The following is a 13305-nucleotide window of genomic DNA, read 5'->3' on the forward strand; positions in this document are numbered from 1 at the left end:
TGAAGAAAGGAGGCTGCTTGCTTTCTATCCACCAAAGCTAAGGTGTATCTTCTTCTCTCAGTGAATGTACCAAGTTGTCCAACTACAAACAGTCAGGATATAAGATTTCTCTACATGAAAATAATGTTCTGCTGCAGTTACCATGGGTTATAGAATTCAGCATTTAAAATAATTATAACACATACTGTTTCAGACTTTTAAAAATGCACATTTTTGAACATTCGAAAAATATAAAGAAGTTAACAATCAACCATAATTCCATTAGCCAGAGATGGCCTTGTCAAGAGTTTGGTGCATTTCCTTTATGGCTTTGCTCCATGAGACTTTTATATTTATATAATTAGACACAGTTTTGCATTCTTTAACGTGATAATATACATTTTTCTCACTTCATTGAAATGTGATTCTAAATGTCATTTTTAATGTTTTATTTAACATGTGGCTAATGTCAGATGCTTAGAGTTTCTAGTCTTTGTTGGTATTAATAATGCTACTATAAGCATCAGTGTCCATATGTTTATGTCTGCATCTCGAATTATTAAATATAGTCTTAAAATGAAATTGAATGAAAGAGTAAGAACATTTAAAGACTCTGGATCTATATTGCAAAATAGCTTTCCACAAGACCGAAAATTTCCCCTGCTAGTTCTAGTAGTCTCACATCACCCTCACTAGCACTGTCGTAACTAAATAAATTTGTCTCATTTACTTGTGTGACAAAGGACATTTGTATGCCCTTGATGACTGATGAGCTTGAGTATATTTTCACATGTAATGTTTTCACTACATTAAATTCTATTTTGGTCATTTATCCATCCATTGTTTTAATGCAAATATAAACTATCATAGGTCCGACTGTGTTAGTAACTAAAGCAGGTACAAAGTGAATGTATGTCTCATTTAATGACATGTACATTTAATGACACCAACCACTTTGATTCAGCCAAGAATCTTCAAGAATTTTTTTTTGAAGAAGTGGGTATCGAATTGCTAAAATAAATGTTGCCTCATTTCTATGCCAAGGCTCATGGAATTTTCTTAGAGGGGAGATTTCAAATTCTCATTTCAAAGCACATTAACTATGAATTTAGATAAAGTTCTAACACATTCGATTATGTGATTTCCAAGTCCATGGCAGATTAAAGTTAGAAAAGAGCATCAGATACATTAACAACAAATAGTGGTCGCTGAGAGTGACAAAAAGGAGAGAAGGGGTGGGAGGAGAGGGAGAGAGAGAGAGAGAGAGAGAGAGAGATTTGGTGGTGTTTATAACACACACAACAACCACCTAAAATTCTGTTTTTAAAAGTTGTCACGTAACAAAAGTGTTTAATTAAATTATGGCTGATCTATTTAAAGAGTATTAAAAATTTCCTTTATATTAGTTTTACAAGGAGTATACTATCACAGAAAAATAACATTTCTAGTAAGAAAAAAGCTGGATATAGCTTTGAACATAGAAATTGATCACAAATATGACTTCAAAAATTGAAAAGTGTGATGTCTTGGAAATAAATGCACTAAAATATTAACTATGATTTGTTTAAGGTGCTAAGATATTTTCTCTACTTTTTTCTGTATCTTATAAATTTTCTAATATATGTATATGTATTACTATAATAAATAGAATTAAAGTTTTATTATTAAATAATATTCTGGAAATTTTAAGGATAAATTATTTTTGTAGATGTTATATATACAAGAATTATACAATAATTTGTGCTTATCATGGTAGCCAAGTTAATAGGAAAAGATCAAATTTGGTTCCACAGACTCTACTGCAGAAGACAATAGAACAATTAAATTATAGTTTCCTTTATTAAACAATAAGTTACATTGAATATATTTCTACAAGTGCCAGTTTTTAAGTTACTGTCTCTGAGATCCAAACCCGCCCTTCTGAGCTCCACTTTGTGATGTCGGAGCTGGCTTTCTGGCAACCAAATTTGTGCTTTGCCAGCTGCTACTGTTAGGTTGTTCCCATAGGGGTCACCACAGGGCGTCTGCAAGGCTGGCACAGGGAGAAGACATGCCTTCCTCTCAGCTCGCCATTCCTGTCGGTGTCTGCCTGGTGACTCTTCCTAGCTCTGGCAACTGGGCTTCATTCCCGTATCGGCCTTCTCTTAGTTCTTATCCTTTAATGATTCCAACCACTTCCTTTTGCTCCCCAGCCCTAGAGTTAGTACATGCTTCTTGCAATTGCTATTTTTGTGATAACTTAGTGTTATCAACTTTATACCTAAGCTATTCTCTATAATTCCATTCTGTCTCCTGGCTACACTGACCGATATAATTTCCTAAAGCAGAAGTACCTATATTGATAGAAATAATTTTCCTAGTAGTTAATGTTAGAAGTTAATGTGGATATATATGTGGTAACTCTGGCAGAAGCTTTCAGGGCTTTGCTTACTCTGCAAAGAAATGACTTCTGTATAGCATATATGTACTTCTGTATGGTTAGGGGATATAAATCATAGTTCTTCTCATGCACCAGCATAGCTTCCTTATCAACATTTTAAGGAATGAAAATTTTACTATATATGCTCTATGTGTGTGTGTGTGTATGTGTGTGTGTGTGTGTATGTGTGTGTAAAATGTGATATGAAGACAAAGAAGAAAAGCACAAATTTAATGTGATTGTAAAATCGATCAATCGTTAATTTTTAAAGTAGATTTTCATCATCCCACTTGGATCTGAGTTCAGTATTAAATTCATTAGTTAGCAAAATACTTATAACACCTGATTACATATTTATCAGCTCAAAAGTATTTACATGGTGTTAGCATTGTTCTCAACAAGTTTGTCCTAGGCTTCCCACTGACCCTCTCCCTGTTCCAGCCATCATCTCAACTCATCTGCTAGTATAATACCACCTTTGACCTGGGTTACCACCTAAAGAATCATCTCAACCTTTTCTTGCATAGAAAGAAAATATACCAAGCCCTCCTGAAATAAATTCCATAAATAAATTGCTGACTTAAACTGACCTCGATTAGCTCCTGAAATTTTTGACTCTCTCCTCCTTTGCCAGTCTCTAGCCATGACTATTTTGATAATTGAATTGTTGAGCCGACTGGCTTCCTGGCTTGCCCCAGAATACATCTCTGGCTTACTGCTTGGCTTTCGTTTTAAATTTTTATTCATGGCTGTGGTTGGTTATATAGTTACTACTTGAAACCTGTTCCTTCCTGTCTGACATCCTTTGATGGTGGTTCCTTGGCACTTGAAACTCCTCAAATTTCTGATTGTCTGTCCTTTCATCTTACCCGAGGCCACGGTTAGTTAGCCCTAGCCTTGCTGCTTCCCAGGCCTGCCAGCCTCAAGCTAAACAAAATGAGCAGGAATACCTAAACAAAGTGGGAGAAGCCGGTGACTGACTTTCGCACCTCTGGGTAGCTCTGAGTGTTCAGGGAAGAATGTTTAAAGCCTCGTGGTGCATTTGCTGGTTCTAGAGTCAGATGGACTGTGATCCAATCTCGATTCATCTATTACTAGTTGTGTGACCTTAGGAAACTTTTACCTCTATATACCTCAGTTTTGTTAAGTATAATTTGAATAGAACATATCTGCCTCAAAAATCAGTATGAAGATTAACTTGAATAAAGCATGTGAATTGCTTAGAAGGGTCCAGCACAGAAAAGACAATCAAATGTTAGTCATTATTTTTATCATCCCTCAATTATGATACTTGATAACTTTGTCGATCATCTATTGAATATAATCTCTAAATGACTATTTTCCTAACTTAGGAATCATTATGCGAGGAGTAAGTAGACATAGCTTCCCTTACACAACTGTCAAACCCTCCATCTTTATGTGGCATCTATTTCCATAAGTGGAAAAGGGCAAAAAACCATTATTAATAAAATCATTTAGAATCTTATTTCAGCCTTGTGTGTGAAATCTTAGAATAGCCTGTTCCAAAGTCAGGTTGCTAGGTTAAGCAATTAAGAGTCTGAGTTTACAATTTGGGTGCATGTATGAGACAAAGACAACATTTTCACCCATGAAGGCCAACCTGCACATAATTAGCTAACACCTGTTTGTCCTAGATAATGACTCTACAGTGAATGGTTACTAATAATATACATCATATATATGTATATTTGATTGTTAATCTAATGAAACATTTTAATTATCAAATGACTCCAAAGATCTTATTACTTACTGTTGATCACATTTAACCTACTCTCACAGTTTTAATGGGAATTAATCTAATTTTCCATATGAGACTGACTTAAATATATAAAGCATACACATGCACCCAGTGTAACATAGCTGGTGATCACCAGCGTACCTACTCCTCCTATCATTACTCCAAATTCAGCATTCTTTCCATTACCTCAGGGCGATGCTGAACTCTCTTGCTACTTCACAAGATGTGATGTAGTTAAAGGTAACATAATAAAAATGAAACCATTAATATTTGAACATTTAATACCTTAATATGAAGAAACCCAGTAACCTACAAAATCAAAGTAATTATAGAGTAACAGTATGATTGATTTTGCCATTCAAAATGTTGAGTTCTCTAGCTTCAAAAAGGGGAAAAAAAAGTTATAACAATAGCCAAGGTTTAAGTGTTTATTATGTGCCTGGCAATACAGCAAGCATTTATAGTCTCATCTGATATACTTCTCATTAGAATTCCACAAAGGAATTATAACTTTTTCACTATATAGATGAGAGAAAGAAAGCTTAAAGCTTAGAGAGGTTAAACAATTTGTCTAAAGTCGCACAGTCTCTAGATAGGGAAGTCAGGATTCAAACTCAGATAAGTTGAGTTCTGAGCCTGTATTCTTAATCATAGTGCTATATATTATTTTTTTATGCTTACATTTTTTAAAAAAAATTTTCAGTTATAGTGTCATACAATATTATATTACTTTCAGGTATATAACAGTGGTTAGAGATTTATAAAATTTATGAAATAATCACCCCAATAATATATATTCTTGATTTTATATAATTTAGCCTTCCTGAACTAGTCATTTCTTTGGTGAAGTTTAGGGTAGTGATGATTGGTTCAAACTCTGAAAAGTTTCACTAGTCTTGTGGTAGCTGCTCAGAAGCTGTTATCATTCTTGGCTTACAGCAGAAGTGTGTGCATTCTGGCTGACCATACATTTCCAGCTAGCTGTATAAAGTCATTATCCATGATTTAGTTTGGAAAACTTATACTGATGACCAACATTTTCTTCCTGTGTGTGACTGACTGGCAGTTTTGACTTTAAATGCACAGAACGATAGGCAGTGAATAATCTAAATAAGGATCCTTCCAAGCATTATATCTTTTTTTTTTACCACCTTAACTATTTTTAAGTGTACAGTTCAATATGTTAAGTATATTCATATTGTTGTGAGTATACTTTTTAATATTCAGAACTTTTTAATCTTCCAAATCTGAAACTCTATACACATAAAACTTATTTTTCCCTTTTATTATTCCTCCTAGCCCTTGGTAACCACCTTTCTATTTTCTGTTTCTATGAAGTTGACCTCATATATCTAGAGGCACACAATATTTGTCTTTTTGTGACTGGTTTATTTTACTTATCATAAAGTTCTCATGGTTCATCTATATTGTAGCATATGACAAGATTTCCTTCCTTTTTAAGGCTGAATGATATTCCATTGTACATATATACCACATTTCATCTATCCATTCACTGATGGTCATTTAAGTTGCTGCCACCTCTTGGCTATTGTGAATAGTGCTGTTATGAATATGGGTGTATTAATACATCTTTGAGACCCTGCTCTCAATTCTTTTGGACATATAATCAGAAATAGTACTGCTGAATCCTATGGTAACTTTAATTTTTTGAGAATCCTCCAAACTGTTTTTCATAGTGTTTGTACCATTTTTCAGTCCTACCAGCAGCGCACCAGGGTTCTAATTTCTCCACATCGTCACCAATATTTGTTATTTTCTGTAAAACATTATGATATTTTTTCATTTTTTTGATAAAGCAATATATATTCGATTTCAGAAAATATAATATTACTGAAGCTAATACATGTAAGCAACAATATGGGGCCAACATATTTAAATGTTTTCCAGCCTTTAAAGTGTGTTTCATTTCAGAAGCTGAATACTTCCCAGAACATTCCTTGAGTAAATGAATAACTTGCTCTTTCGAACCTAAAACACATATTTGTTTCTTCATTCTTTTGGCTACCAAGCTCTAAAAGCTTCTTAAAATTAGTCAGAGGGAAACAAGTGGGAAGGTGTAGACTTCTCACTTCAACAGTCTGCTAAAGATGGAAGAAAAAACGGTGCTATTCAAAGACACCGTGTACTTAGAGATTTAGAATTCAGGATGGAAATAAACCCCCAGAAATAGCAAGTATGTTTGAAAGAGCACTCACCAACCCACTGCCGCAGGAGGCTGAATTACAAGGAAACATGCCCAGTATCCCATGAAGCTGAGAAGTAAGTTTCTGAAATCAGGCCTTTCTATTTTTTTTTTTTTTTTATTTCTCATTTACTTGAAATGTCAATCATTAGTTGGGGAAGGCAGAGTCCTGCTGCTGAAGCATGGAAATTAACCAAATGGTAGATTCTTATGCAAATAACAGTGGGTTTGGATATTTGTATAACGTCTCTTCTGTGGTGTTAAGTACCAGAAATTGCCAGCCTTTGACTTTAAGAGCCCTAGTTATGTTAGCCATCTATAATATTTTGATTCTATGGTATGAGTTTTAAAAAATACTCTTTAAAATGTTTATCTTATTTCCATTAATATTTTTTGATTTTTCTTGTTTTCATTTCTCATTTAATTAGTTTTTTCACTCTAAATATGACACCAAATGAATAACATGAAATTATAACACGTTTAATGTCATATTTATTTACTATAAGATGACGATAGATTCTCAAAAGAATTGCGAGTATGGCAAAAATCAGAATATTTGACATTTTCTAGGCAATGGCAGATAAATTTTCTAATGCTATCAGATACTTTATAAAAATAATTGATAAGAAACACAGCAAGATACTCATGTATAGAAAAACAAATATTAGTCAAAACTCAGGATAGCTCACTTGGAGAGAAATAAAATGAATAAAGACCTCTTAGGTAAGACAAGGTTATGTGGATATATAAGAATAAAAGTTAATAATAAGCTAAGCACAAGGCACTTGTTCTGTGTGACAGCTAAAAATAGCACACCTGGGGACAATGAAATTTTCTTTCCCAGGTTTATGTGGTGTTATGGTTATCTAGCATACAAAATTTATGGACATATCTGTCAAAACCAAAATATCTCTGCCATTGTAGAACTTACTATAATTTCTTCTTGGTGGTAAGTGTTCAACCATGGAGAATACTTTTGTTTTTAAATAAAAATAGAGATCTCTTACATTTAAGCTTAGCCTTTGCTAATCTTAAAGAGCCAAATTACTTATTGACTTTATGAGTAAAGCTTAATAATAACCAAATTAGAGGGAAAATGCCGCATTTATAGGGAAGGAAGCTTATAAAGCAACAGCAGTGTTGTATTTCTTATTTTTAGAAAATCACTGCTAAAGCTTATTACTTGACCGGCATGCTTATTTTATAAAGGAATCCCTATAATAAAATGAGACTTTCGATGAGTCTATGGACTTAGTCACAAAGTGGTCATGAAACAAATTGGATCATTCTTAGAGAAAATTAGGATTGAAAAGAGAAAATTAGAGACCTTTGACTCTTCTAGGGGCCTTTTTAGTAATAGTTGGAGACGATGAATAATGTTCACTATTTTATTTCTTTCTAGTCTAGAAAAGTATTTTGCCAATGAAATAACAAGGGGGCACCCTTTTCTGCTGGGCACTAACAAGAGCCAACAAGCTCTTTGACTGACTTTGTTTCAATACTTTTTTCAGGTAGTAGAACTTATCCACGGAGTTCTATAGAACTTGGACCAAGGATGTCTGTATACAATTACTCCAAACTGCCTGCCCCTCGGATGTCTTCTAGGCTTTTCTTTCACTCACTAGGTTTCTTTTACCTGAGACTCCTTTTTAAACCATACAGGGAATTAGCTACTATGGCATCATGCTGATTACCTACAAGGGTATCTGGTTTCCAAAGAATAGACTGCTTTGCTATGCCTCCTTTTTGATTGGCCAGTGGGCTGCAGCCAGGTCCCCTTAGAGTCCCTTTGAAGACTCTTACTCGCCTTGAAATGAGGAGGAATCTCTCCCTAACCTTCTCCCCAAACCATGTGAGGGTGAGCGTAGGAGCACAATATACTGCCCACTTTCTCCAAAGAAATTCTCTCTTGGCATCTTCCATGTCAACTGTTTTATACCTTTAAGGTGTATGATGGGTAAATGCTGGTCAGTGTTATAGTCTCTTAGCATCACTTTTAGGATGTGGAGATATTGGATACCCACTCCACAGTTTTCAGTCTTGGAGTCCTCAGCCAAAAGTGAAACAAAGCTCCACTTGCATACTTTCTATGCTTCTATTCTTCTATGACATGACATAGTTATACTATTTTTTTAAACTTATTCCCATAAGATTAAAAAAGAACACTTTATTGAGGTGTGGTTGACATATAAAAACCTGTGTGTATTTAATGCATAGAGCTTGATGAGTTTGGAGATAAGTATGGACCCAAGAAACCATGATCAAAATCTATACCATAAACATCTATCACTTCCAAAAATTTCTCCCACCCTTTTTACTTATTTTTAATAAGAACACTTAATATACGATCTATGCTCTTATGAAATTTTTTAGTATCAACATACTATTGTTAACTATAGAAATTATGTTGACCAATGAATCTCTAGGGTTTATTCGTCTTGCATAACTAAAGCCATACTCTTTGACTGATTCTTCTCTCTTCCCACCACCTGCCACCACTGCCAAGCCACTGGTAACTATCATTCTCTCCTCTGCCACTATGAGTTTGACTATTTTAGATTCCTTGTGTATGTAGGATCGAGCAGTATTTACTCTTCTGTATCTGGCTTCTTTCCCTCAGCATAATGTTCTCCATGTTTTAGTTAGGAGGAGAGGTTGTTCTTTGTGAAAAAGACTATTTAAAGTTACTTGTAGTTAAGCATATAACTTCTATGAGCTGATTATTAATTAGAAAACACTGTTTTCCCTCAAGATTTAAGCACAATTCATAAGTCTAGGTTTTTGGGGTTTTTTTCACAAATATTTTTACTTGATTTTATTAAGTCATAAATTTAACAAATTAGGTTTCCCTGAAATTTACTTTTATTTACAATTTTAGTTAAATAAACTTTTAAAAATATTTCAGCCTATACTTACAAGTGATTTTAAACAAATTTTAAACAAATCACTTTTAAAAAGTGATCTCTATGTGATTTTTAACAAACACTGTAAATGAGTAATGAGGCAAATTTAAAATGTAATAAGCCAATACTTTCTAAGCACTTAAACGACTCATAACTAACAAATAACATCTATGGATGTAGTAAATTAAATTCCTCTACGCATTTCAAACATCTTAAAATCATGACTGGAAGCGAGACTTCCAGTTAAAGATGGCAGATTAAATACAACCATAAAGGTCTCTTCCATTTCGATACTCAACTAAAATGACAGTAAAGTGAATTTTTATAAAGAAAGAGACATAGGGCAAAAGGACAGAATACTTTAAGAGGAAATAACAGCAACGATATTTTGGAAGCAGGAAAGCAGATGGCTTAAATGACCCAAGAAAATTAAGGCAACAGTGGGAAAAGCTAAGAAGCACCAGATTCACAGTGCAGAATTTCCCAAAAGACAGCTCAGGATATTGATTATTTCATAATGTAGGAATAAAGGTAGGAATAAAAAAGTCTGTCTACAAAGTGGATTGACCCATGAGAAAAGACCTAAAGTTATTGACAGAAAGAATTCTCCTAGGAATCAGCTCCCTCAGAGGGTCTGACAGTGGAGACCACAGCTGACAAGCCTCGCTGCCAATCAGCTTTTATAGTGTGCCACCCTTAAATAGGAAAGCTATTGAGATATATTCTTTAATTTAAGCACTCTTAAATTAAGAAAGCTGCTAATGTGAGAACATTGACCAAACCGAAGACACAAAAAAAAAAAAATTGGAAGGAACAGAAAATATCAGGAAAAAAAGAAAAACTTCTAATAGCATTATTAATATTCTCAGCAGGAAACCAGAATAGATTGTTACAGAAACAAAAAAATAAATAAATAAAAGCTCTAAGAGAATAAATATATGTTGAATAAGTGAAAAACCTAGTAAAATCTTTGAAGGAAATTTCAAAAGTATAATAATAAGAGAAAGGGATGAAAATAAGAGAAGGATAAATATGAAAATTAGAGGGCCAGTCATGGAAGTGCGTCATCAAAACAGAAATTCCAGAGATATCGAAGAAGAAACAGAGTAGAGAAAAGTCAGAGCAAAAACTCACAAAGGATCCCCAGAACTGAAGGACATGAGTTTCTAAGTGAGAGATCTCATCAAGAACAATGAATACAAATAGACCCACACCTAGCCATACTATCATGGAACTTCAGAAACTGGCGACAGAGAAAAGATCCTGAAATCTTCAGGAGAGCGTATTTATTCAATGGATCAAAAACCAGAACAGTATAGGACTTGTCTACAGCAATACTAGAAGCTGAGAAGGCAATGAGTGGAGTTTGCCTTCAAAATTCTAATGGTAAATTATTCCCTACCAAAAATTTTACTAAAATTATAAATAATACCTAAGCGTAGAATAAAGCCTTTTTCATAGCGTGCTCATTTTTAAAACTCCGTGTATGCCTCCTTTCTCACCCAAGAACATACGAAAATAAAACAAGAAGGAAAATGTTATGGAATCCAAGCAGCAGGAGATAAGAGGGAAGGGGAGGGGATCTCCCGAAGGGCAATTCCACTGAGATCAACCAAGGTTGACCGCAGTCCAGGCTGGAGCAGGTCCGCATGGAAAGAGTTCAGGATTGGCTCTGGGGAATGGAAAGGGAAGGGATCGGAGCTTAAATATCAGTAGAGAAAGGCAGAAAATAAAGAATGAACATCATAAATAAGTAAATTGCCTAGTAAAATTAAGTGATAAGTCCTAATAAGTAAAGACTATATCCAGCCAGGTGAAGGGGATCAGGAGTGCCAGGGAAAGAGTGTGTTGCAGTTCTCTTTAATGGTAGTAAGGGTAGGCCTTACTGGGAAGATGGCGAAAATGGGCAAAGACTTTTAGGAGGTGAGGGCTTAGCAATGCTGATACCTGGGGAAAGAGAATTCCAGGAAGAAGGAAAGAGTGACCCTGAGGCGGGGGCTTTCTTTATGTTTCAGGAAGTGTGATTGGAAAGGAGTGAGCCAGGAGATGAGTTTGGGGAGACAATGGAAGCCAGATCATATGGCATCTTAGAAGCTTTTATTCTGGATGATAGGACCGTAGCTCTTGCTCAGAATGAAATGAGGAGCGATTAATGATTTTAAGCAGAGAAGCGACAAGATATGACATTTTGAAAGCTTCATTATATTGGAAAGTGGAGAACAGACTGTTGGACCAGCAAGAGTGGAAGTAGAGAGACCAGTTAGGTAGGTATTGCTGTGATTCACGTGAGAAATAATGGCGGCTCAAACAAAGATGGCAGTGATGGAGGCAGTGAAAGGTGGTTATGTTCCAGATATATTTTAAATGTAGAGGCAACGGATTTTCCTGATGGATAGGAAGTGGGTGTGAGAGCATAAAAAGGAAATAAAAACAAAATATGGTGTCAAGTAATCCTCCAAGGCTTTTGGCCAAGGTAAGTGAATGTATTCTTCCTCATGCAAAGTGGGGAAGATGAGGGTGGAACAGGTTTGTAAGGAATTCAGAAGTTTATTTCTGAACATACTGAGATATTAACTAGGCCTCCAAGAGGAGATATAGAATAAGCAAATTGGCTATACAAATCTGGAATTCAGGGTGGAGGGGAATTGTGCTGGAAATAGTAATTTGGGAGTTTTCAACATATAGATGATAACAAAAACTATAGATGAGCTCACTAAAAGAGTGAGCATCAAAAGATGACTGAGAACTGAGGCCTAGAGATTCCAGTGTTGAGGAGAAGATCTGGCAGAAGGAACAACCGATGGAGAAGGAGGAAAACCAGGAGATCATGGTGTCCAGGAAGCCAGTGCAGAAAGTGTATGAAGAAGGAGGTAAAGGTCAATGTGTCAAATGAGAACTAAGATGACCATAGGTTTTATCGAGGTGTCGATAATTGATAACTTTAACAAGAACAGAGCAGTGGTCGATCTGCAAGACCAATCTGAGTGGATTCAAGAGAAAGCATAGGAGGGGAGGAATTTGAAACTGAATATAGAAAGTTTCAAGGAGTTTTTCTGCGTAGGGTTGCAGAAGAGGAAGAAGAGCAGTTTATGTTGGGTAAATTGGGTCAAGAAAAGGCTTTTTTTAAGATGGGAGAAATAACATTTTTTATGTGGACGAGAGTAGAGAGGGAAGTTTTGATGACGTAGAAGAGAGTGGAGAATTTCAGAAGGATTGTCTCTGAAGAGGTGAGAGAGGAGCGGGGATAAATGAGCTTAAGACAAGAGCAGATGAGAAGGCCAGTGGGTGTGTGCAGATGTTGGTAGGTGGGTCGATGCGGTACTGAGAGTCTGTGGAAGTCCTCTGAATGCTTTTCCTTTTCACTAAAGAAGGTAGCAAGATCATCAGCCAAGAATATGGATAGGGGAAGAGCCTATTAGAAAAGAGGAAATGGTGTGAAATCATCTTCTAGGGGAGTGGGAGAGTGCATAACTAGGAAAATACAGCCCAAAAGCCAAGCAGCACTATAGGTCTACTTGAAGTTCATGGTCATAAATATCTCTGGAAAGCTTGCTTATCATGACTGTATAGTTACATTTGAAAATACAACGGAATTTTAGTTATGGTTGTTGTTTTAAGATGGTCTTTGAATAATGAATGTTCTCAAATAATAGGCTAAACTCACAGAAGTCCAAGCAGGCCGACGAATAATCAGTGTGCTTCTGTTTGATGTGTATGCACATATGTGGCCTCTGCTGTGTCTAGATAAACTCCACAACCTGGCTTTTCTTCTCTCTCTCTCTTCTTGAAACCTCTCTGTTTGTACGTTTGTCCTTTACTGGCACATATCTAGGTGGAAATGTTAATATTTAAACCATTATTTTTGAACTAGGGAAAAGAAAAACAGTACTAGAATGCTTGAGAACAGGGAAGGGAAAGATATAAATTTAGATAAGCAATTACTCAGAATTATAGGCCCATGAAGATAAAGCCAGCTGAACTGTGTTCTAATATAAACAATAAAGAGAGCAGCATGATGGTGTGGAAATTCAGCGTCTCAAAA

At 35.4% G+C, this 13305-nt stretch overlaps 1 protein-coding gene across 6 annotated transcripts in view; it reads left to right on the forward strand.

Moving 5' to 3' along the window:
- Positions 1-13305, forward strand: part of OXR1 (oxidation resistance 1) — a 405984-nt gene that overhangs the window by 256611 nt on the left and 136068 nt on the right. Inside the window, exon 1 of one of the 6 annotated variants that reach the window (XM_011369448.2) lies at positions 6176-6437. The exons of the other annotated variants lie outside the window; for them this stretch is intronic. Coding sequence (XP_011367750.1) covers positions 6425-6437 — 13 coding nt within the window. The 5' untranslated portion in view covers positions 6176-6424. Of the gene's footprint in view, positions 1-6175; positions 6438-13305 lie in introns of those variants that run through there. 6 annotated transcript variants of the gene reach the window in all.

The sequence above is a fragment of the Pteropus vampyrus genome, unplaced genomic scaffold (assembly GCF_000151845.1).
Source record: "Pteropus vampyrus isolate Shadow unplaced genomic scaffold, Pvam_2.0 Scaffold149, whole genome shotgun sequence".
NCBI classification, from domain to species: domain Eukaryota; kingdom Metazoa; phylum Chordata; class Mammalia; order Chiroptera; family Pteropodidae; genus Pteropus; species Pteropus vampyrus.